A 23,890-nucleotide genomic window follows, 5' to 3' on the forward strand; every position below is an offset into this window, starting at 1 on the left:
AGGTCTTGCGTTCGCCTCCTGCAGCCTCCACCCGGGAGCGCGGCGCGGGGCGAGCCGCCGCCATGATCACCGGCGTCTTCAGCGTGCGCGTGTGGACCCCGGTGGGCGTCCTGGCCTCGCTGGCCTACTGCCTGCAGCAGCGGCGGGTGGCCCTGGCCGAGCTGCAGGGGGCCGACGGCCAGCGTCCCGTCGACCGCAGCCTGCTGAAGCTGAAAATGGTGCAGGTCGTGTTTCGACACGGGGCGCGGAGTCCTCTCAAGCCGCTCCCGCTGGAGGAGCAGGTGAGAGGTCGGCCATGGCCGGGGCTGCTGGGGCCGGGACTGTCCTGGTCAGGCGTCTCGCCCCAACACACGTCTTCAGAGCTTCACGGGCGCGGAGTGGGACGAGGGTTGGGTCCAGACGAAGGGAAAACAGCCGTAGCCAGTGCCTCCCCCGGCTCTGGAGCAAAGCCCGGAACTTGAGTTTTGCCCCGATGGCGCCGCCGGGAGTAGTGAGAGCTTAAGGCGCAGGGGAGTCGCCTGGGGATCTTGTTGCGTCGCGGATTCTGATGGAGCAGGTGTGGAGTCGCGCCTGAGGTCAGCACTTCTGTTAACTGGGTGGACTTTAGTGCCACGCTGCAGTGCGCTTCTGTGTGGCCATTCCGAAGGTGCTTTCTCAGAGCCGAAGGGACTTCAGTGACAGGAGCCACTCTTAACTGAGATCACAGTGGTTAAGAGGTCGATGCTTTTGGAAGCAAACTTGAAAACAGCTCGTTCTCAGGGTTTGCTCGAGGCCATTTGAGATCTCTTGAAGTGTGTGTGTGTGTGTGTGTGTGTGTGTGTGTAATGTTGTATTCTTGAGGGTTCTCCTGTGCTATTTCACTTTACTAATCCTATAGTGGAAGGGATCTGAGGTCGGAAAAAATTAAAAATGGTCTAGTTTGTGGCTGTAATGTCTTAAAATCTGTCTGGTTTTGTCAGGATAATTATGACTCATGTGCCGATAGTTTTTTTTTTTTTTTTTTAATGATTATCTTTCCTGGATGTGGCTTTTCATAACAGAAAGGCCTGGTGAAGAGGAACAAGCCACCTGAAATCCCCAGACCCCTGGTGTCACACCTGTGGAGTGCTTTTGTGTCATTGGTCTTCCAGGTTGATGTTAGAGCAGGTCAAACAGATTGTCCAAAATTGAAGTTAGGTGTACTCTTCATAATCACAGTGGCTTTCTAGAACCCTTCAGGATTGTGTCTTTACATTGTACAACTGGACATTTTTCAAAGTTGGCTGCAATGAAATTAAACTTCTAAAGCATTTTCCACATTAATAAATACATTTGGAAGGCACTTAATTCTATCACCAGGTTTCTTGTTAGCCTTTCTCTGGCTATCCCACTTGCTCTCTGGTACTGGGATTTCTTGTTTCATTTTGATTCTTTGATCTTTTTCAGCCTCTTACTTTGCCTTTTTATATTAGATCACTAAATTTTCCTTATAATTTTGTACACATCCCATCCCTGATGCTCCCCTCCCCCCAATTCTTCTCTATTTATTCTTGGTACAGAGGGCTGGGGAATCATATATAGGAATATATATTATATTCACATAGAAGACAAAGTTATCAGCAGCTTTGGAGAGTAAAACTTGGCATGTATAGGCCTAGACCTGGTATGTACCAGACGTATACACCCTGAAGGCCCTAGGAAAAGATTTAGATTCTTTTAGAGGTTTATTCCTAAAGGAGAGAGGGTGTCGTGATGGGTATCTTCTGCCTTTATGGTTGAAGGGGCCACTGTAGCTTAGAATACCAGCTTCATTCATTTTCAGTCTGCGTAGCCACAAAATAGCATCCGAATCCATGGCCTGACGTTGTAATTACAGAAGGCATATTATCTCTCCTCTCTGCTCATATTCTCCAGACTTTAGGCAGATGCCTTAAACATCTTTGGTTATTTAGTATAAAGTCTTGTGCATAAAAGTCAGGGGTGACCAACTCTCAGTTTAGACTATGAACAAATATTAGCCTCTTAAAACTTGTTTCTGGATATTCTCTGTCAGGTATTCATTTCAAGATTCAGCTTTTGGGGAATAATCTAAATGTGATTTTTTTTTTTTTTAACAGAGTCTCGCTGTGTTTCCAGGTTGGAGTGCAATGGCCTATCTTTGCTCACTGCAACCTCCGCCTCCTGGGTTCAAGCAATTCTCCTGCCTCAGCCTCCCAAGTAGCTGGGACTACAGGTGTGCGCCACCACGCCCAGCTAATTTTTGTATTTTTAGAAGAGGCGGGTTTCACCATGTTGGTCAGGATGATTTCAATCTCTTGATCTTGTGATCCACCTGCCTCAGCCTCCAAAGGGCTGGGATCCAGCCATTATTGGGATTTTTTAATCTTCTTGGTTCTGCTATTAATTATAGTCAGAAGGTACTGCCTGGCAACAATATGTTTGTCTTTGGTACATGTTTCCTGATTTCTGACTGGTTTATAGATTGATGTATGTGACAAGTCACTTCATTCAGCTATCTCACAAATTCTCAGAAAGTAGCATGGTTTAAAACTAGATGTTTTGGCCGGGTGCAGTGGCTCACACCTGTAATCCCAGCACTTTGAGAGGCCAAGGCAGGTGGATCACGAGGTCAGGAGTTCGAGACCAGCCTTACCAAGATGGTGAAACCCTGTCTCTACCAAAATTAGCCGGGTGTGGTGGTGGGTGCCTGTAATCCCAGCTACTCAGGAGGCTGAGGCAGGAGAATCACTTGAACCCAGGAGGCAGAGGTTGCAGTGAGCCAAGGCGAGATCGCACCAAGGCGAGATCGCACCACTGCACGAGACTCCATCTGAAAAAAAAAAAAAAACCAGTAACAACAAAACCCCCCAAAATTAGATGTTTTATTGGGTTGTTGTCTTATGGCTTGAATGGCTGTTGGTTTAACCTGTTTTGTTAAAAGATTGTGCTTCGAAAATAAAAATATGGAACTTGATTGACCATTTTTTTTTTTTTTCCTGATCATTAGACTAGGTCCAAATGCATTATCAAAAGAAAAGATTTGGCACTGCTTTCAGGCTTCCCTCAACTCCCCTGGGTGGCAAGATGGCCTCCACCCAGGGAGGTTTCTCTGTTTTTATAAAGTCCAACCTACCTAGCTTCACTGTTGATTAAGACATTTGGGTCATTATTTATTTGATAATATAGATGAGCTGGGAAACATAATGTCAGTATCTTTCATTGCTTAGTACCTTTCCAAACCTCAGCTAAAAGAAGTGATATTCAAGAAGCATTGCATGAGGGATGTGCCAGTCAGTCCCCCCATTTTTCTGGGTCTGTGGTTCTTTGATGGAACCCTGAAGTCAACTGGGAAGCTTTAAGATACACATATGCCAGGGTCTCCCTCCCAAAAATTCTAATGTAATTGGCCTAGGGCATCCAGACAGTGTAAAAGACTCTCTGGTGAAACTTGAGAATTAGCTTGACTGAAGAGCATTAAAAAAAGTAGAGACCCCACTTTTAGGGGGATAATCTAAATGTGATTCTTCCAGGTAGGAACTCGGGCATCAGGAACTTTTAAAAAATGTGCTAGTCATACCAGTGTACAGACAAGGTTTAATGCGATTGCTTAAAAAAAAAAAAAATCTATACCTGGTAGGTTTTTGTTTACTTTTATGTAGATTTTTTTCTTTTAACTGGAATGTAGTATATGAATCCCAGTAGAGAATTGCCTTTGCTGAAATGTGCTTTGGTAAGAGACTGTCATTCTGTGTTGAGAGAGCTAGGAGAAACAATCCCACAGAACTCATTTCTGTGACTACTGAAAAGATGTTCATTATGTTACTCTATCCTCTTTATGAGGACCCTTGGGAGCAGTTTGTCGGTTAGCATTAGAAATGGTGAGCACTGGTAAAGTGTGTGGAAACAGACTGAGGTCCTCATCAGGAGCACCATGCTTCTTGGAGAGCCTGCAGAACTGTAACCAAATAACCTCTTTGCTTTATAAATTACCCAGCCTCAGATGTTCCTTCCTGGCAACACAAAAGGTCTAAGACATTATCGTAAGGTTTTTAAACATCTTACGCTGCGTATAAGACGCGGTGAAATACTAATTCAAAGCACAGACAGTCCGTAATGGTTTGACTTACAGTTTTTCAACTTTACAGTGAGTTCATTGGGACGATTAAATGCGTTTTCAACTTAAAGAAAAAATAGTGTGCTTCTCCTGAACAATTGGCTTGCTTTTGTCTTTAAGCTAGTCTAGCCGATCAAATTTCTTTGTTTACTTAAAACGAAGCTGGATGCCAAATCTGTGGCCCACCTATAGTAAGCCTAAAGATCTTCATGATATACATAGTTTAGTAATTGTGTTACTGCATCCATTTTTTTTTTTTTTGGTACCTACATTTGTTTGCTTTTGTGTTTGTTACCTACTTTGAATTGGTTGTTTTAGTGTATTTTAAGTTTTGCTGTATCTGCTTTGTTACCTCTTGAAGATGGGGTATACATAAAATAAGTAAAATTATCAAGTTAGTTTTTGCTACTATCCAGGAAGCTGAAGACCAGGAATGAGAACGAGAGTGTGTATTTGAGGTGGACACTAGTGTATGAACCAGACGTGTCGTCCATTCTTGAAAATCGGAAAACTTGCGCTCTAGACGTGATGTAACCTCGACTCCAGCCTCCTAGGAAACAGCGAAGGTCCTCTCTTGGGGAATGTGTCTGACAGGTTTCTCGGCGAGGCTGAATGGCCCTGCGGACCTTTGTGTCGGGCCCCGTGCTGACCACTGGAACTACCAGGATGGATAATTCAATCTTGCCTTTAAAGGAATTTTCAGTGTGATAAAGGAGCGAGGTAACAGATATCAATTAAGGGAATATGCTGGGTGCGCTGGGAGCATAAAGGAGGTGTTTCCAAATGTCCAAAACGGAAATCAGCTTTCCACCTGTTTTGCTATCTTGGTTTTAGTTTTAGTCAAGGAATAGCTCCATCACTAGGCTCAAAATTCAAAGTAGCCTTTTTTTTTGTTGTTGTTGTTCTGTGTCTTCTTTACCTGCTGACACCCCGCCCCCAATAAAGCTTTTATCTACTCGCTTGCCAAGTCTAATTCCTGCTGCCTTAGATGAGACTTAGGCTCTCATGTAGACTATTGCTAACGTCTCAAAATGGGCTTTTCTGCATCTAGTCTGCCCATTCGACTTGTGATATATGCTGCCAGCTTTCAAACTCCTTCTGTGAAGCTCCTGGGCTAAGTAACAGGATGCTGAGTGGCCGGGGCTGTGGGTTCCCACTCCTACTTTGACTAGAGAAATTCTAGTTTTTGCCTTCATGTATACACATCTGAAGTTAAACTTGACTGGGTATTTTCTGATTTAACAATTGGATAACCATTCCCAGGCTGAGGCAAACCAATCCACTTATTTGCCATACACATTCTTCCCCATCTCTGCTTTCCTCAAGCTTTCTAGTTATTTTTGGAATTGTGCATGCCACCCTTTATAAGTACAGGTATTTGCTTGTCTAAATGCTATTCATTTAAAATGCCATTCCCTCAATGAAACTTCTCCTGAATCCCCAGCCAGAAGAGAAGGTCTGTATTGCCTTTGAACAGCTATGGCCTTCATATGGTTTCTGGCACATGTCAGCTTCTGTTATGGTATTGCTCTCATTTACATTCTCAGTTTCCCTTTTTTCTAGTAAGTTTTTTTTTTTTTTTTTTGAGACGGAGTTTCGCTCTTGTTACCTAGGCTGGAGTGCAATGGCGCGATCTCGGCTCACCACAAACTCCGCCTCCTGGGCTCAGGCAATTCTCCTGCCTCAGCCTCCTGAGTAGCTGGGATTACAGGCACGTGCCACCATGCCCAGCTAATTTTTTGTATTTTTAGTAGAGACGGGGTTTCGCCATGTTGACCAGGATGGTCTCGATCTCTCGACCTCGTGATCCACCCGCCTCGGCCTCCCAAAGTGCTGGGATTACAGGCGTGAGCCACCGCGCCCGGCCTTGTTTCCCTTTTTTCTTTACTAACTTGAAAACCCAGGAAAGGCAGGGTCAAGTTTTCTCAAGATGGGTGTCTTCCACAGGAGCTGGCCAATTGTTGGAGCTGTTAATTGTACCTACTGTGTGTGAGGCCCTTTGCTCAGAGGTCAATAGATGACCCAGTCTCTGTTCTCAGGAAGCCAAGTCTCCTGAACAGGACAGACCAGTAAAGGGGCTCGTTTAATACACTTTGGTAAAGGCGACTAAGGAGAGCCACTGAAGCTGCTGTGAAAGCGTAAGGCCGTGATCAAGATTTCTGGGAACATTTAAGCTGAGTCGTATGGAATGAACGAAAGTCTTAGATGAATAAGGAAAGAAAATTCCAGTCATAAGAAACATGGCCGGGCGCGGTGGCTCACACCTGTAATCCCAACACTTTGGGAGGCCGAGGCGGGTGGATCACGAGGTCCAGAGATCGAGACCATCCCGGTCAACATGGTGAAACCCCGTCTCTACTAAAAATACAAAAAAATTAGCTGGGCATGGTGGCGCGTGCCTGTAATCCCAGCTACTCAGGAGGCTGAGGCAGGAGAATTGCCTGAACCCAGGAGGCGGAAGTTGCGGTGAGCCGAGATCGCGCCATTGCACTCCAGCCTGGGAAACAAGAGCGAAACTCAGTCTCAAAAAAAAAAAAAAAAGTTATGTTTACACTATTCTGTAGCCTATTAATTATGCAATAGCATGTCTAAAAATGTTCTTACCTTAATTTAAAAATGCTTTATTGCTAAAAAGTGCTAGTGATCACCTGAGCTTTTGGTGAGTCATGATCTTTTTCCAATGGAGGGTCTTGCCTTGATGTTGATGGCTGCTGACTGATCAGGGTAATGGTTGCTAAACGTTGGTGTGGCTGTGGCAATTTTTAAAAATAAACAGTGATTTTGTTTTATAAAATTATTTTATAAAAATTTTACTTTATAAAGTTTTTAAAATAAAAATAAAAATTCTATTTTATAAAACTAAATTAAAAAAAGAAACAGTGAAGTTTGCCACATTGATAGACTCTTCCTGTCATGAAAGATTTCTCTGTAGCTTGTGATGCAGTTTCATAGCATTCTATCCATAGTAGAACATCTTTTGAAATTGGAGTCAATCTTCTCAAACTCTGCCACTGTTTTATCAATTAAGTTTATGTAATAAATCCATTGTAATTCCAACAGTGTTCACAGCATCTTCCCCAGGACTAGATTCCCTCTCAAGAAACCACTTCTTCAAAGTAACTTCTCATGCATTCATGTTTTATCATGAGATTGCAGCAATTCAGTTAAAACTTAAGGTCCCACATCTAATTATAGTTCTCTTGCTATTTCCATCACATCTGCAGTATTCTTCCACTGAAGTCTTGAATCCTTCAAAGTCATCTATGAGGGTTGGAATCAAAGCTTCCAAACTTTTCTTAATGTTGCTATTTTGACCTCCTCCTCATAGATGTTCTTTTTTTTTTTTTTTGGAGACGGAGTTTCGCTCTTGTTACCCAGGCTGGAGTGCAATGACGCCATCTCGGCTCACCGCAACCTCCGCCTCCTGGGTTCAGGCAATTCTCCTGCCTCAGCCTCCTGAGTAGCTGGGACTACAGGCACATGCCACCATGTCCAGCTAACTTTTTGTATTTTTAGTAGAGACGGGGTTTCACCATGTTGACCAGGATGGTCTCGATCTCTTGACCTTGTGATCCACCCACCTCAGCCTCCCAAAGTGCTGGGATTACAGGCGTGAGCCACTGCACCCAGCCCTAGATATTCTTAATGGCATCTAGAATGGTGAATTCTTTCCATAAGATTTTCAATTTACTTTGCCCAGATTCATCAGAGGAATCACGATCTAGGCAATAATAGCCTTACGAAATGTATTTCTTAAATAATAAAGATTTAAAAGTCAAAATTACTCCTTGGGCCATGGGCTGCAGAATGGTCATTGTTTAAGCAGCACAAAAGCCACATTAATCTTGTACACCTCCATTGGAGCCCTTGGGTGACTAGGTGCATTGTCAATGAGCAGTAATATTTTGGAATCAATTTTCTTTTTTGAGCAGTAGGTCTCAACAGTGGGCTTAAAATATTCAGTAAACCATGCTGTAAATAGATGTGCTGCCGTACAGGCTTTGTTGTTCTATTTATAGAGCACAGTCAGAGTACATTTAGCGTAATTTTTAAGGGCTGTAGGATTTATAGAATAGTAAATGAGCCTTGGCTTCAACTTAAAGAAACCAGCTGCATTAATCCCTAATGAGAGTCAGCCTGTCCTTTGAAGCTTTGTAGACAGGCATTGACTTTTTCTCTCTAGCTGTGAAAATCCTAGCTGGGATCTTCTTTGGATATAGGCTGTTTCTTCTGCATTGAGTATCTCCACGTTATCAGTAAGGTTGTTTCCCTTTCTTAGTGTTGGCGTGTGCATCAGTGTTGTACTTTTAATTTCCTCCAATAACTTTTCCTTTGCATTCATAACTTGACTAATTGTTTGGTGCAAGAGGCATAGGTTTTGGCTTATCTTAGCTTTCTACATGTCTTCTTCACTAAGCTTAATCATTTCTAGCTTTTGATTTAAAGTGAGAAACTTGCAACTCTTCCTTTCACTTGAACACTTAGAGGCCATTGTAGGGTTATTAACTGCCGTAATTTTAATATTGTTGTGTCTTAGGAAATGAGGCCTGAGGAGAGGGAGAGAGATGGGGGAAAGCCAGTCATCAGAGCAGTCAGAAAATACACAACATTTATTGATTAAGTTTGCCATCTTATACGGATGTGGTTTGTGGCACTCCAAAACAATTAAAATAGTAACATCAAAGATCACAGAGTTCAGGATCAGCCTGGGGAACATAGCAAAACATGTCTCTACAAAAAAACACAAAAATTAGCTGGGCGTGTTGGTGTGTATGCCCGTACTCGGCACTACTCGGTAGGCTGAAGTGGGAGGATGAGCCAAGATCATGCCACGGTACTCCAGCTTGGGCGACAGAGCCAGACTGCATCTCAAAAAGAAAAAAAATCACAAATCATAGATCACTTTGACAGATTTAATAATGGAAAAGTTTGAAATATGATGAGAATTACCAGATTTTACACAGAAACATGAATGAGCACATGCTGTTGGGAGAATGTCACTGGGAGACTTGCTCAATGCAGTTACTATAAACCTTCAATTTGTAAAAAATGCAATATCTATAAAGAGCAATAAAATAATGTGTGCCTATGTTACTAAAAGGTTGACTTTACATATTTTCACCACATGAAAATGAAAGTATGAGTCAGGCGCAGTGGCTCAAGTCTGTAATCCTAGCACTTTGGGAGGCCGAGGTGGGTGGATCATGAAGTCAAGAGATCGAGACCATCCTGGCCAACACGGTGAAACCCCGTCTCTACTAAAAATACAAAAAACAAAATTAACTGGGCATGGTGGTGCACCCCTATAGTCCCAGCTACCCGGGAGGCTGAGGCAGGAGAATTGCTTGAGCCTGGGAGGCGGAGGTTGCAGTGAGCCGAGGTTGCGCCACTACACTCCAGCCTGGTGACAAAGCAAGACTCTGTCTCAAAAAAAAAAAAAGAAAAGAAAGTATGTGAGCTGATGGATTTTGTTTACATTAGTTAATCATATATCAAATGTAAACATATCAAAACATCACATTGTACTCCATAAATATATAAAATATACAATGATTTGTCAATTAAAAATAAAATATTTAAATGTAATAAAAAAGAAATTTTTCCAAAAAGATTAGGTGGCCATGGATGGATGGATTGTGCAGGTACAAAGGAACAGTCTGTCAGGCTTTTGCCTGCAGTAATAAGGTTTACCCTCTGCAATAAGATCATGGAAGGACCGTTGGGAGGGACTTTTCTTCTAGCCAGTGATGAACGGCTTGGCGTGGGGATGGTGGAGCCACAGGGAGCCAAAGGCTTGAGGTTTGGAGCCTGGGAGACCTGCGGTAACATTGAGAGACATAGTCGATTGGGAAGAGACGCTGGTCTATGGGATTAGAAGAGAAGACTTGTTTTTAAAATTGCAAGCATCACATCCGATGCCATGAGTGTCAGAGCTTTATGGACAGTTGGAGCTGTGAGACCTGTGGCCACTAGTGAGGTTTTGAAATCCATACAGCACAGTTGGGGCAGGAGCCAGATTGCAAGGAATAATGGAAGATGATGAAAAAGCCACACCTTCTTAGATGGTAGCTTTTTTTAATGAATTGCATGAAGAAGGAGAAATATGTAGTAGTTACAAGGGACATTAGGTAGAATCCTTAAGCTGGGATAGGGCATAGAAACCTCCAGATTAATTGCTTATAAATTCTTACGCACATATGGTCACCGATACCATATTTCTTTCATCCATCTCTTCGTTCATTCACCATATGTCTGCATGTCAGGCGTTCTGGCCACTTCTTCCCTTGACTTCAGTGTGGGCTAAGTGCCGGAGTAGCCCCTTAGCAGTCATTACCAGTGTAGCAGTAACAGGACTTGGGCTAAGGACACCTGGAATAAGAAGTCACCGTCTTTTCTTCCCTTAATTTTAGCTAATATTTCTTTCCTTCCTTCCCATGGGCAGGTTGGAGGCCTAGTTATCGGTGATTCCAGCCATGTGTTCTCAGTGCTGCTAGATGTTAATGCTGTGAATTTCAAGAAACGTTTTTAAACAATGTGTTTGTTGTTGTTGTTGTTTGTGGTCATAACAGGTAGAGTGGAACCCCCAGCTATTAGAGGTCCCACCCCAAACTCAGTGTGATTACGCAGTCACCAATCTGCTTGGCGGTCCGAAACCACCTTCTCCTTACGACTCTCAATACCAGGAGACCATCCTGAAGGTGAGCAATGCTTCCTTGCTCTGGGGAGCCCCACTGCAAAGCTCGGGTGCTTTTCTCTGGGCTGAGTTCAGCAGGCTGTCGGGTGTTTTCATTCTTCCTTCTCTTTCTTCCCTACTTCAGGGGGGCATGTTTGCGGGGCAGCTGACCAAGGTGGGCATGCAGCAGATGTTCACGCTGGGAGAGAGACTGAGGAAGAACTATGTAGAAGACGTTGCCTTTCTTTCACCGACCTTCCACCCACAGGAGGTCTTGTGAGTCACTTGAAAAGGGATGGATGTTGCGCTTGATTTAAGGTCTTGAGCATGAGGATACCTGTCCTGACAGCCCAAGATGGTCCCCACTCTCACCCAAGGTAGTCTGGGGGACAGCTTGTCATGATGCAGTTACTTGTGTCATAGGATGCTGTGAATGGGTGGTTTCTGAAGGTCACATTCATTGGCCTTCGAGTCTCTTAGGGGCAGACATCCCACAGAGAAGTAAAGCGTTCTTCCTAGCCCCATAGCTCTCCTAGATCCTCTTGAAAGACCCCCTGGGGCCTCTGTGGAATAAAGTGTAGATATTTAAATACTCCTTTTGCGAGTGTCACTATCCTGTAATTTTTTTCAGTATTCGTTCCACCAACATATTTCGGAATCTGGAGTCCACCCGTTGTTTGCTAGCTGGGCTTTTCCAATGTCAGAAAGAAGGTTCGTATCTGAGGTCCCACACTCAGTCCCTGTCCTGAGGGGCTCTTGCTTCTCACTTCCAAAGCCCCTGTCTCTTTCTTGGTGCCTGTTCCATTGATTTGATTTTTCTCCTGCGTGTGTGACTTCCAGTGTGTGCCTAGTCCAGTGGGCCCTCCCCTGCCCGGCCTTATGCTCCCCCTGCTGGCCTGCCCTCAACAGCGGCGGCAGCGTGCCAGCTCCTCTGATCTGCCTCTGGCTCCTGGGGTCTCCCGTCAGCCTTCTACACAAGCTGCACAAGGCGGTCCTGACCATGTTTTATGAACAATCGAGGGGGCTTTTTGTTTAGGTGAGACACGGCTGAAAAGGAAGGACACTTAGCTGGGACCCAGTCCCGCTGCTACTGCCCTGATCTTGGTGATCGTCCATAGCATAAACAGCGTTCTGTCTAGGCTTTCCTGGTTGAGAAAGTCCATCGAGTTTGGGCTTGGACACCTTCAGCCCCTGAATGGTTGCAGTCTGTGGTTCCCAACCTTTTCATCCCCATGGACTGCGTTAATTACTTCCCCTTGTGGATCTCCTGTGTTGAGAGCCTTTGGTCATCACAAGAAGCTGCACTTTGTCATTTGTAATTGGTTCGAATTTACATTTAATCACTGGTCTGAATTTTGGATCATCGTGACCTCACTAAAAAGGTGCCGTAAAGCAAAGGTGCTTGCTACTTTGTTTAGCTTTTTTGGCAGTATCTCAAATAGAAACACAATTTCCATCACACTTTTTAAGAAATATGTAGAATAATAGAACCTTCAGGAAAGGGGAGTCTGATTTCACCCCAGCTGGGTTGGATGCTACGGCTAATTCTGGCTGTAGTTGGCTGCTGTACACAAACACTACGTGTCTAGGTAACATAAAGCAGGATGGGTTCCCCCTTACTTCTTGGGAGGCCTTGAATGATCCACAGCACCCGATCTTCTGAAAGCTCTCAATTGCTCAGCTTCTGAAAGACCCCAAGATCTTTCAGACACGTCGGAAGTGCTACTGAGAAGGAAAGATGTTTCTTGGTGGCAACATTCTCTTTAGCAGGTCCCAGGCTGAGAATGCCCCAGGTTTCTAGCAGGGAAGGAAATCTCTAGCGTCAGGTGCGGCTGTCTGGGTAGCAGCTCCCTGTACTGGACCCACGGGTGTTGGGGCTCCAGTTTGGCTTCATTCCTAGCTACTTCCATGCCTTTCCTATGGGAAGGAACTTGAATAAAGAAAAGAATCCCAGAAGGTGCCGCTGTTAATGGAAGTGGTGCAACTTTGGGATACTGCTTTAGGGGTAAAATCCTAGAAAAATCCCAGAAGTTACACGTGAGCTACAGCAAATCAGGCTGTGGGGAAAGCTGGAGATTGCTGGTCTGCCCCTTTAGCCAGTCATGTGCTCTGTGTACATATGTCTACTCAAGTGTGCCTTATTTATCGTAAGCTGTGGGTCCAAGATCCAGACACCAATATCAGACTCCAGATATTAGAGGTTTATAATATTATTAGTGTTATATTACAGGTTTAAGTCATAGTTATTCTATCACAAAAAGGATTTAGTACAGTCATTCCCCAGTATCCAAAAGGGATTGGTTCCAGGACAACCCTCACCTCTGGCAGATACCAACATCTACAGATGCCCAAGTGTCTTACGTAAAGTGGCATAGCTTTGCATATAACCTATGTCCTTCGTCCCATGTACCTCAGATCGTCTCCAGATTACTTATAATACCCACTACAGTATGAACGCTGTGTATTATCCTGGGCTGTTTTCTAATTTATGTGATTTCTATTGTGTTATTTCGTATTGTTCTTTTTTTCCTCAAATACTGTTAACCCATGGTTGCTTGAATCCATGGATGTGGAACTCAAGGACATGGAGGGCCAATGTATGCAGCAAACTCTGTTCGAAGAACTTCACATATATTACCTCGTCTGATTCTTGTAATAACCCGATGAGTGAGGTATTGTTATCCCCTTTAACGGATAAGAGAAACAAGACACAGAGAGGCTAAACGACTTGCCCAGGTACACAGAACTGGTGAATAGTGGAAAGAGTGGAATTAGGATTCAAACTCTGGCAGCTTCGGTTCCGAATCCTCCTTTTTCCTTTTATGCTCAGCTGTTTCTTTGAGGACATGTGTATCTGGAGGCAGCATTTGGTTTGCGCTTTTCACAACGCATGCTGCAGAACCACCAGGATCCTTCAGAGCGGTCTCAGGAAGTACAGAAAAGGAGGGGACGGGACACGCAGTGGACAGTGCCTTGGATGTCCACCTTGCGGCCGTCAGCACCTCTCCTTCTATTACCATACTTTACGTTATAGTTGCAGGGTGGGGGGGTTCTGTCGCTTATATAGTTCCACCCCTTCCATTTACAGATGAACCCCAGAGAATGGTCATGACTCCCCCAGGCAACTCAGCTGGTTGGTTGTAAACTGAAGACTAAACTCATGACTTTCAGTCTGGTTTCTTCTTCGGTCCAGACCAATGATGTGTGTGTGAATTCTGATATTCTAGTCAAGTTATAGGCTACTTTTAAAGCCCTCGGTTCTGACTATCAGTAATTTGGGAATAAATACCTCTTTGGGACTTCGATTCAGCTGATCACACTTGTGGAGTGACCTCAGTGGATCCCAAATTGCTGCTGGGAAGCTATTTCTTTTGCCATCAGGCTTGAGGGGTGTGGGGAAAGAACTGCCTCAGGCCCTTGCCGTCTCTGGCACAGAGCAAAGCATGGGAAGGTGCTAGAACACCTTCTGGCATTGATGGGAGGAGACAAGGGTCCCGAGGAGCTCTGAGCAGCAGTGAGCTGCCATGAAGTACAGAAGAAACATTGAAGTTCATTTGGTTAGATCTTTGGTTAGACCAGCAATTCATCTAGAAGCCTGGCGTTTTATTTTGGGCAAGGCTGTGGGGTCTGGGAGGTTCTGTGGTCTTGTGTCCACTTGTCTCAGTTCGTTGTGTGATAAATCACCAACGTGGCCTCTAAGATACGGCTGCAGGAAGCAAGAAGGTGTTTTTGGTCTGATAACGTTGTTCTTTATTAGAATGCCCAGGTGCTGGCAGTGCTTTACAGCAGGGATTGTTTGGAAGGGGTCAGGGAGTTGCCAGTCTGATTCAGGTCTATTACCTGCTCTGATCTATTTGTGGCCCCATAGGAGGGCTCGTGCTAGGCAGAACAAGGCTGCTGCGACTTACTTTTTCCATTGCTCAGATTATAGGAGACCCCCTATGGCAGGGCCAGGCCCTGTTGAAGGCGTTCACTGTCCTTAAGGAGTAACCTTGATGATCTGCCTCTCGGAGCAGATCTCTGCTCCATCTCTAGACAAAGCGAGAGAAGAAGGGGGTGGAGATGCTGGGAAGAGCAAGCTGAAGCCTCTGCCTGCCTGTGCTCCCTGCATTTCTTCCAGGACCCATCATCATCCACACTGATGAAGCACACTCGGAAGTCTTGTATCCCAACTACCAAAACTGCTGGAGCCTGAGGCAGAGAACCAGGTAACTGCCTCTGGGTTCCTGCTCACCAGCAGGGGACAGCCTTTTACCACCTTTGCTGGCAGAACTCTGTACTGAGGGCCTGCCCAGGCCAACCCTACTGGTGGATAATGGATGGGAAGGTTTAAATTACACTTAGGTGTGACATCAGCTGTCTTGGAAGAGAAGTCTCGTTCACAGTGACAGACTCATGGTGAAGGTTAGGAATTCTGGGAAGAGCTGCACGCCGGGCTAGACAGATGATACATATAGCCACGAGTGGGGCTTTGCCACTCACACAGTATTATCCTCCTGACAACCCCAGGCTCTCAGGTGGGGCAGATGAGGAAACCAGCAGGTTCAATGAAAGATGACTGAGACTGTCTTTGACCTGCAAACCCAGGTGCACAAGCCCAGGGTGGCACAGACGTCCCTTCTCTTACCAGCACGTTTCTGCATAGCATAGAGCAGTTTGGGCTGATGACATTTTCAGTTATCAAGTATCTGTAGGCTACACAAAGGCTATGGTATTTAATACTATATGGATTTATTCCATAAAGAAAAGAGAATGCTGTTTTCAGACAGACTTGGGCCTTGCCTGCATCCTGTTTGATACAATGCAAATGCTAGAGTGAGATCTGGAAAATTCATCTTTCATCCTAACCATGGGAGTTGCTGACTTATGTTTACAAGTCATTTGACCTAATAGAGTCTTAGTTTACTCATCCATAACACTGGGATAATACTGGCTAACCCCAGTGGGTTGTTATAGGGATTAAGTGATATCCTAAGTGCGAAGCACACTTTGTAAACCGTTAATCACTATAGAATATAAGGCATTACTTTTTATATTTTGTCAGAGGCCGGAGGCAGGCTGCGTCTTTACAGCCAGGAATCTCCGAGGATCTGAAAAAGGTGAAGGAAGGGATGGGCCTTGACAGGAGTGATGAAGTAGACTTCCTCATCCTCTTGGACAATGTGGCTGCTGAGCAGGTGAGACCTGGGGTTGGGGAGCGTGCGATAACATGTCCCTTGGTGGGCTGACTCCTGAGTGAGAAGTGGGTGGAGAGAAGTGGGCAGAGGTCTGGTCTGGAGGCAACTGTAATAGGACCTGTAGATAGAATGGATGTGGGGACTGAGGGATAGGGAGCCGTGGGGGGCTCCTCACCCAGTCAGGAACACAGACGCTGAGCTCTCTCGAGCAGAACTTCTTGAGGCGTGTTCCCCAGAACACTGGATATGCAGGAGTGTGTTTGGGCAGGTGGGGTAATGGGCAGGGGGATGGATGGGGTCTAGGAGTTTTGGAATCCCTATTTATTGTATCACTTCTTGAGAGTACTATATGTACATCAGCATATTTTAAAAATCTGAGATACCCTTAATAAAGAAAAGTGGTTGATCTTTAAGTCTGTTTTCCTCAAGCTTATTTAGCTGTGTAATCTTTTTTCTGTAATAAATACATAAAGAAGACGAACAATGGGAAATGTTTCTCTAGGTACAAAAGTTGGACACCCAAAGCTGTATAGGCTCCTTCCTCCTTCTCTTGTGAAAATAAAATGACAGTGTACGCTTAAGGCAGAAATGCACCTTGCTCTTATGTGTAAAACGGGTTTAAGGTTAGAAGGCAAGAGTTCGTATCATGTAGCCGTATGGCATATTTTTTAGAAGTCATTTTGGGGAAAATGAAGGTCAAGTAGGAATTTATGAATTTCTTGCTTTGTATTTAATTCATCTTTTTTTTTTTTAAGCTAAAGAATACAGGCCAGGTGTGGTGGCTCATGCCTGTAATCTCAACACTTTGGGAGACGGAGATGGGCAGATCACGCTGGTCAGGAGTTCAAGACCAGCCTTGCCAATATGGTGAAACCCGTCTCTACTAAAAACACAAAAATTAGCTGGGTGTGGTGGCGCGCACCTGTGGTCTCAGCTACTTGGGAGGCTGAAGCAGAAGAATCCCTCGAACCTGGGAGGCGAAGGTTGTAGTGAGTCATGATCGCACCACTGCATTCTAGCCTGGGCAATAGAGTGAGACTCTGTCTCAAAAAAAAAAAAAAAAAATTACCAATGCTTTTCATTTTGGAGTGGATGGGGAGCCGTCAGAAAGGGAAGACACCCCCTTTTTTTTCCTGGCCACCATATATCTAGTAATAGCTTTGGAAGAGGTTTAGAGACATAGCTTCTTGAGCTAGGAGAAGACGGGCTCCTGCAGGTTCCGTGAAAGTTGATCAGCTGCTAGAATCAGTAGCTGGGAAGCATTTTTTTCTGAAACTACCTGTGGCCCTTTCAGGCACACAGCCTCCCAAGCTGCCCCATGCTGAAGAGATTTGCACGGATAATTGAACAGCGAGCTGTGGACACATCCTTGTACGTACTGCAGACGGAAGACAGGTGAGGGGCCTCTCATGGCTGGCGTGAAGTCAGGCTTGGTCAGACACCCAAGTGTACGGGGCACAGGAGTTCATCAGGCCCACTCCCACCTGGCAGCTGATGTCTCTGTGTGTAAGGAGGCTGAACCTCACTCTGTCCGCCTGCCAATAGGCCCCAGGTCCTTGGCCTTCTGCAGCTGGGACTGGTGGCCTAGTGCTTCTGTTTCCCGTTATGCAGAACCAGGAGCCACCCCGCTCCGGACTTTATCACTTGCCTTTTGCATTTCGCTTTAAGGTTTAAAGGATTTGGGTTGGGGGAGCCGAGGAAAGAATATGTATTTCTCTCTTTATTCCTCATGTTACAATTGACAAATGATTTTCACATTCTCACTGTGAAGAGAATGAGATACCTTTCCCCCTGGCTTTGTAGATAAAGAAACTGAGGCTTGGAGATACTGCCTGCCCAGTGGCAGAGCCAGAGCTTGAACCCAGATCCACTGCCGGCCTGTTCTGTGTTTTTGCTTTATTACTAGCACTTAGTAGGGTTCTGTTTCTAGAAGGTCTGTTTCCTGACTACCAGAATGGAAAGATTTTCTCTTACCAAATTTCGGAAGACACCTTTTTTATCTGATTGATTGAATGCGTTCAGCTTGCACTAAAAATACGTGACTTGACTTGATAGAGGAGGGGAGGTGGGAAGGCGTCCTGGGAAAGATGAGTGGGAGGAAGGCATCTAACAGTTCAAGAATCAGCATGGCTGGTTGCCTAAGGATAAGAGCCCCTGACTGCATTCCTTCCACTCAGAGTCAGTGTGTCCACTTGCGTGCAAGCCTAGGGCATCCAGAAGGTTCCTGCCAAGCTACATAGCTTCCTGCCACTCCCTGGGACTTGCCAGCTTCCCTTTTCTGTTTGCAGAGGGGCTCCACCATACCTAAATTATTACTTGCTGCCTTTCTTTATCAATAACAACAGCAACAACACACACACACACACACACACACAGCACGCACACTCTTAGTAAATATTTTAAGCTGCGTAGATCATCCAGTTTCTGTTACAACGACTCATCTCTGCCCTTGTAACATGAAGCAGCCAGAGACAGTGTACCAACAAATAGACACGGCTGTGTGCCAATAAAATTTATTTACCAAAATTGATCAGAGTTGGCCGGTGGTGTAGTTTGCTTTATTCTGGTGTAAATCATTTTATTTTATTTTTTATTTATTTTTTGTTTGTTTTTGTTTTGTTTTGTTTTGAGACGGAGTTTCGCTCTTGTTACCCAGGCTGGAGTGCAATGGCGCGATCTCGGCTCAGCGCAACCTCCACCTCCTGGGTTCAGGCAATTCTCCTGCCTCAGCCTCCTGAGTAGCTGGGATTACAGGCACGCGCCACCATGCCCAGCTAATTTTTAGTATTTTTAGGAGAGACGGGGTTTCACCATGTTGACCAGGATGGTCTCGATCTCTCGACCTCGTGATCCACCCGCCTCGGCCTCCCAAAGTGCTGGGATTACAGGCGTGAGCCACCGCGCCCGGCCCTGGTGTAAATCATTTTAAACAGGACCTTGTCTATCGTCTTTTCCATTCCAATTAGCCCTGGTTTTGTAAAACTAACAGCTTCAGGGACAAATGGCTACAGCCTCACAATGCCATCCAGCTTGGCTTTGCCTCTGCGCGTTCTTCTGAAAAGCGTATGTTGCATAGCGTTGGTGGCCTGCTCTTCATCCGTTGCTGCAACATACCTTGACTTGAAAGATGGCCGTTTACCCAATCACCATGAATGAGGATTTGTCTAAGCCAATCATGGCAACCTTGTTTTCATTGGTCAGTGACTGGCTTCTGGAAATTCTGGGAGGGGTCTTTGTTTCTCTTTGATAAAAAAAAATGTAGGAAGCACAAAAACAAAGAGGAGACAGGCCCCTGAAAGCTCCGTGGAAGCTGGTGGGCTGTTCTGATGAGCAGATAGAGGAGAAACATTTCTTCTAGAGTAAGCGGGCTTCGTTCACTCCTTCACCTGCGGTAGTCACCTGTGGTCGTGACGTGACAGGCCTGAGAAGGAAAGTGGTGGAGCCACAGAGCCAAGCCGGGGAGCATGACCGCTGAGCGGCTTCTCTTCAATAAATAAGATGTAAATAAGAAATGTCCTTATGGTCTAAACTCCAAAAGACGGAAGGCCGGCACAGTGGAAACCACCTTTAGAATGTGCTTGTTCCTTCTGATTAGTTTTCTAAGGGCCTTCTGGAATTCCTGGAATTTCTTATCCCCTCTCCTTCCCAGCGTTGTCGGCTTTCTTCTTCCATTCCTCAAGGCCTAGGTGGTTTATCCTAGGTGGGTCACCCCTCCCCGGCTCCCCAGCCCCTCCCATCTCAGTTGTTCACAACGGGTCTGTGTGCTGGTGCTTGTGTCGTTGGAAGCCTTTGTCCACAGAGGACCCCCGACGGCACGCAGTGCGGCTCTCTCCTTCTGGCCCCTTGCTAGCCCTTGTGCATTACGTGCCTTTTTCTCAGCTCTGTCTGATTGAACTTACAAGGTCCTGGGGGCAGAATCAGCTGAGTGCCCTCTAGGCACGTGAATGTTGTTCACTTTTCACAGGGAAAGTCTTCAGATGGCAGTGGGCCCATTCCTCCACATCCTGGAGAGCAACCTGCTGAGAGCCGTGGACCCTACCACTGCACCTGACAACATCAGGTACCTGGCACAGCAGCTCTGCTTTGTGTACCTGAGGGCCGTGAGGACTTCTGGCTGCAGGCAGGGAACCCTGCAAGATCTTAGTGAGGCAAGAATCAAGTTGTCAGTGACTGAAGGAAGAGGTTTAACAGGGCCCCCAGTCTCAAAGAGGTTCATGATCTGTTGACCTTTCTTCCTGCTCTACCTCTCCTGTCATGTTTTGAAAATTTTTTTTTAGCCGGGCGCGGTGGCTCACGCCTGAAATCTCAGCACTTTGGGAGGCCGAGGCGGGTGGATCACGAGGTCAAGAGATCGAGACCATCCTGGTCAACATGGTGAAACCCCGTCTCTACTAAAAATACAAAAACTAGCTGGGCGTGGTGGCGCGTGCCTGAATCCCAGCTACTCAGGAGGCTGAGGCAGGAGAATTGCCTGAACCCAGGAGGCGGAGGTTGTGGTGAGCCGAGATCGCGCCATTGCACTCCAGCCTGGGTAACAAGAGCAAAACTCCATCTCAAAAAGAAAAAAAATAAAAGCAAATTTTATTTTAGTGAAAAGAACCTCAAATTTATTTTTGCTTTCTCTCTTCTTTATTTTTAATTAATTGAACATAGGTCAAACAGTAGGCAATTATGATATCACACTGATTTGATATGATAATAGTCCAAAACAAAGATAATTGCTTAATGGATTGTGTAGTTTGAACCATTTTCATTGAATGTAAAGAAGGTATGATATCCATAAGGCATTTAAAAATGTTGGAAGTGTCCTTTGGGAGGCCGAGGTGGGTTGACCACGAGGTCAGGAGATTGGGACCATCCTGGCCAACATGGTGAAACCCTGTCTCTACTAAAATACAAAAAATTAGCTGTGCATGGTGGCGTGCGCCTGTAGTCCCAGCTGTTTGGGAGGCTGAGGCATGGGAATTGCTTGAACCCAGGAGGCAGAGGTTGCAGTGAGCTGAGATTGCACCACTGCACTCCAGCCTGGCGACAGAGCGAGACTCTGTCTCTAATAATGATGATGATGATGGTGAAAGTGGCCCGTGAGCCTCCATTGCCACTCTTGTAGCCTTGAATCCGAAGTTGGGACTATGGCTGTGGAATATTATGTGTCCTAGGCACTTGCTAAGCGTGGTCTGCAGAAAAACAGCCTCACTGTTGTCCAAGAACGTGTCAGATTCTCAGACTCCAGACTGAACTATTGAATCTGTATCTGCAATGTAACAAGATCCTCAGGTGATTGATATTCAGCTGAATTTTGGAGAAATGCCGTTGTGGGATTACGCATCGCTAGAAGCTCGTGATGGCGTAAGAGGCGTAGGGACAGTAAGTTGAAACAGGAACTTCGGGCCGAGATTTATCATAGCAGATCTTGAGAATGCTGTTTAATGTCCTCTGCAGTACCTGCACTGACAGCACATTTTTTTTTTTTTTTTTCCCGAGACGGAGTTTCGCTCTTGTTACCCAGGCTGGAGTGCAATGGCGGGATCTCGGCTCGCGGCAACCTCCGCCTCCTGGGTTCAAGCAATTCTCCTGCCTCAGCCTCCTGAGTATCTGAGACTACAGGCATGTGCCACCATGCCCAGCTAATTTTTGTATTTTTAGTAGAGACGGGGTTTTACCATGTTGACCAGGATGGTCTCGATCTCTTGACCTTGTGATCTACCCGTCTCGGCCTCCCAAAGTGCTGGGATTATAGGCGTGAGCCACCGCACCTGGCCCTGACAGCACATTTTTGCTGGCTTTTGCCCCCTCACCACCCTCCACCTTGGATCTTTAGAATACCACAGCATCCAATGCTGGTCTTCTAGGTTGGGGGTCCATAAATAAAATCCTTGATCTTTCCTAAGAGTTGGCTACTGGTGTCAGGCAGATGTCGATTAAATGGCACTCTTACTACGGATGAAAGCCATTTGGAGGATGTGTTGCGGGCCAAATGGGCTTATGAATATTCTTTTGAAATAAACTTAATTCCCCAAAACTTCAGACGTCCCCAAGAGGGAACAGACCTTGCCCTACTAAACTCATCCATGGCTGAGAGCAGGAAGAGCACTCCCATAGGCTGGCAGGACCCACAGAGAGAAGAGAGGTGGGGCCTAGGCCACACATGCGCAGTCTCGTCTTGAAACTCACCAGGGAGAAGTGAGGGGGGGGCAAGGAGCAGGCCAGGAGAGTTTCTCTGGTGGGGACCCTCCTCATGAAGACATGGGGAGCGAGAACAGGGGTTCTTCCCACGATCTACTGCAAAGGAGTTTGCTGAGTCAGGCTCAGCTGATTTCTAGATGTCACCTGGTTTCTGAGGCAAGCGTGTCTTACTTAAAGGAGGCAGGCCACATCCTGACCTTCAGAGTCCTGAGGCAGAGAATTGTGGAGAGCTTTTTCCTCTTGCAGAAAGCTGTACCTCTACGCGGCTCATGATGTGACCCTCATACCGCTCTTAATGACCCTGGGGATTTTTGACCACAAATGGCCACCGTTTGCTGTTGACTTGACTATGGAACTCTACCAGCACCAGGAGTCTAAGGAGTGGTTTGTGCAGCTCTATTACCATGGGAAGGTAAGACCCCTGAGGCGGGGTTGGGTGGGGTGAGGCCCCTGCCCCAGAGCCCACCCACCAGGTCTCCCTCCTCAGGCCCAGTGGAATCTCCCTTGGCACAGTCAGCTCTCTGAGTCCCATAGGGCAACCCCTGGCTGTGGCCCAGGGGCCAGGAAGAACCTGTCAGGTGGTGGCAGGATGGGGCTTGGGCCTTATCCCGGTTCTGTTGCAGACTCCTTCGAGGGGCAGGGTACCCCTCCTCTTCTCCTGAGTGTCCCTGTCAGTGTCGCCTCCTGGCTGTGAGGCCTGTTTGGGAGATCGTTGATGGTGTCTTTGGGGGGTGATGTGTGCTGTTGGCACCTGAGGTGTCGGCCGCTTCATCAGGGCTGGTGTCCAGGGCAGAGGCCCGTCCATGCCCCAGGGACGAGCCTGTTGGTTCTCCCAGCTCAGGGATATAACTTGACTGTCTCTTCCCAGTCAATTCAACAAACACGTTTTGAGTGACTTTTATAAGCAGGGCATAGTGCTTTTATTCTGGAAGCTGACCAGGTCATGGAGCCGTCCTGTGTGTATAATATGTGTGCACACGTCTACCACGTGGGTGAGAGCCTCGCCGAACTTTGGGCTCAGCTGGAAACAGAAGAACAGGCTCCTCAGCGGAGCTGCTGAGTTACGTGTCTTCTGCAGGAGCAGGTGCCGAGGGGTTGCCCTGATGGGCTCTGCCCGCTGGACATGTTCTTGAACGCCATGTCAGTTTATACCCTAAGCCCAGAAAAATACCACGCGCTCTGCTCTCAAGCTCAGGTGATGGAAGTTGGAAATGGAGAGTAACTGATTTATACACGCAGGATGTGCTGATTTTAAAATAAAGCGCTTTTATACAACGCCTCCTGCTTTGTTGTTCGGGAAGAGGAGGGAGCAAGGGGTAATGCACTTTAATAGAAGGTAAGTATATTTCCTTTCTGTGGGTATATTAACGTTTCTTCCTGAAAGGAAAGGGGGTATGATATTGAGACCAAAAGGTATTTCTTTATTTTGTGAGTTGGTTTCTAAGGTTAGAAGCCAACCTGCCTATGGCACGGGCTGGGGACATCGTGACCCTGTAGAACTGTGTTGGTTTTGGACTTTAGTTCTTTTCTTTTTTTTTTTTTTTTTTTCTGAGATGGAGTTTCGCTCTTGTTACCCAGGCTGGAGTGCAATGGTGCGATCTCGGCTCACCGCAACCTCCGCCTCCTGGGCTCAGGCAATTCTCCTGCCTCAGCCTCCTGAGTAGCTGGGATTACAGGCACGCGCCACCATGCCCAGCTAACTTTTTGTATTTTTAGTAGAGACGGGGTTTCACCATGTTGACCAGGATGGTCTCGATCTCT

At 46.1% G+C, this 23,890-nt stretch overlaps 1 protein-coding gene across 1 annotated transcript; it reads left to right on the top strand.

Annotated features, from left to right (window-relative positions):
- The first annotated feature begins 42 nt into the window (after nucleotides 1-42).
- ACP6 (acid phosphatase 6, lysophosphatidic) lies at nucleotides 43-23,404 on the top strand. Its single transcript, XM_003944388.4, has 10 exons — nucleotides 43-281; nucleotides 10,663-10,791; nucleotides 10,912-11,042; nucleotides 11,398-11,477; nucleotides 14,887-14,974; nucleotides 15,811-15,943; nucleotides 17,238-17,338; nucleotides 19,908-20,003; nucleotides 22,376-22,541; nucleotides 23,208-23,404. The coding sequence occupies exons 1-10, from the start codon at nucleotides 63-65 to the stop codon at nucleotides 23,349-23,351; spliced, it is 1,287 nt and encodes a 428-aa protein (XP_003944437.1). The 5' UTR covers nucleotides 43-62; the 3' UTR covers nucleotides 23,352-23,404.
- Nucleotides 23,405-23,890: the final 486 nt, after the last annotated feature.

This window comes from Saimiri boliviensis, chromosome 19 (genome assembly GCF_048565385.1).
Source record: "Saimiri boliviensis isolate mSaiBol1 chromosome 19, mSaiBol1.pri, whole genome shotgun sequence".
NCBI classification, from domain to species: Eukaryota; Metazoa; Chordata; class Mammalia; order Primates; family Cebidae; genus Saimiri; species Saimiri boliviensis.

Bases quoted from the DNA above. Each gene is read 5' to 3' on its own strand.
- ACP6 (XM_003944388.4), top strand. From the start codon at position 63: ATGATCACCGGCGTCTTCAGCGTGCGCGTGTGGACCCCGGTGGGCGTC. The intron at 10,792-10,911 runs GTGAGCAATGCT...TCCCTACTTCAG, and splicing joins ACCAGGAGACCATCCTGAAG to GGGGGCATGTTTGCGGGGCA. The intron at 11,043-11,397 runs GTGAGTCACTTG...AATTTTTTTCAG, and splicing joins TTCCACCCACAGGAGGTCTT to TATTCGTTCCACCAACATAT.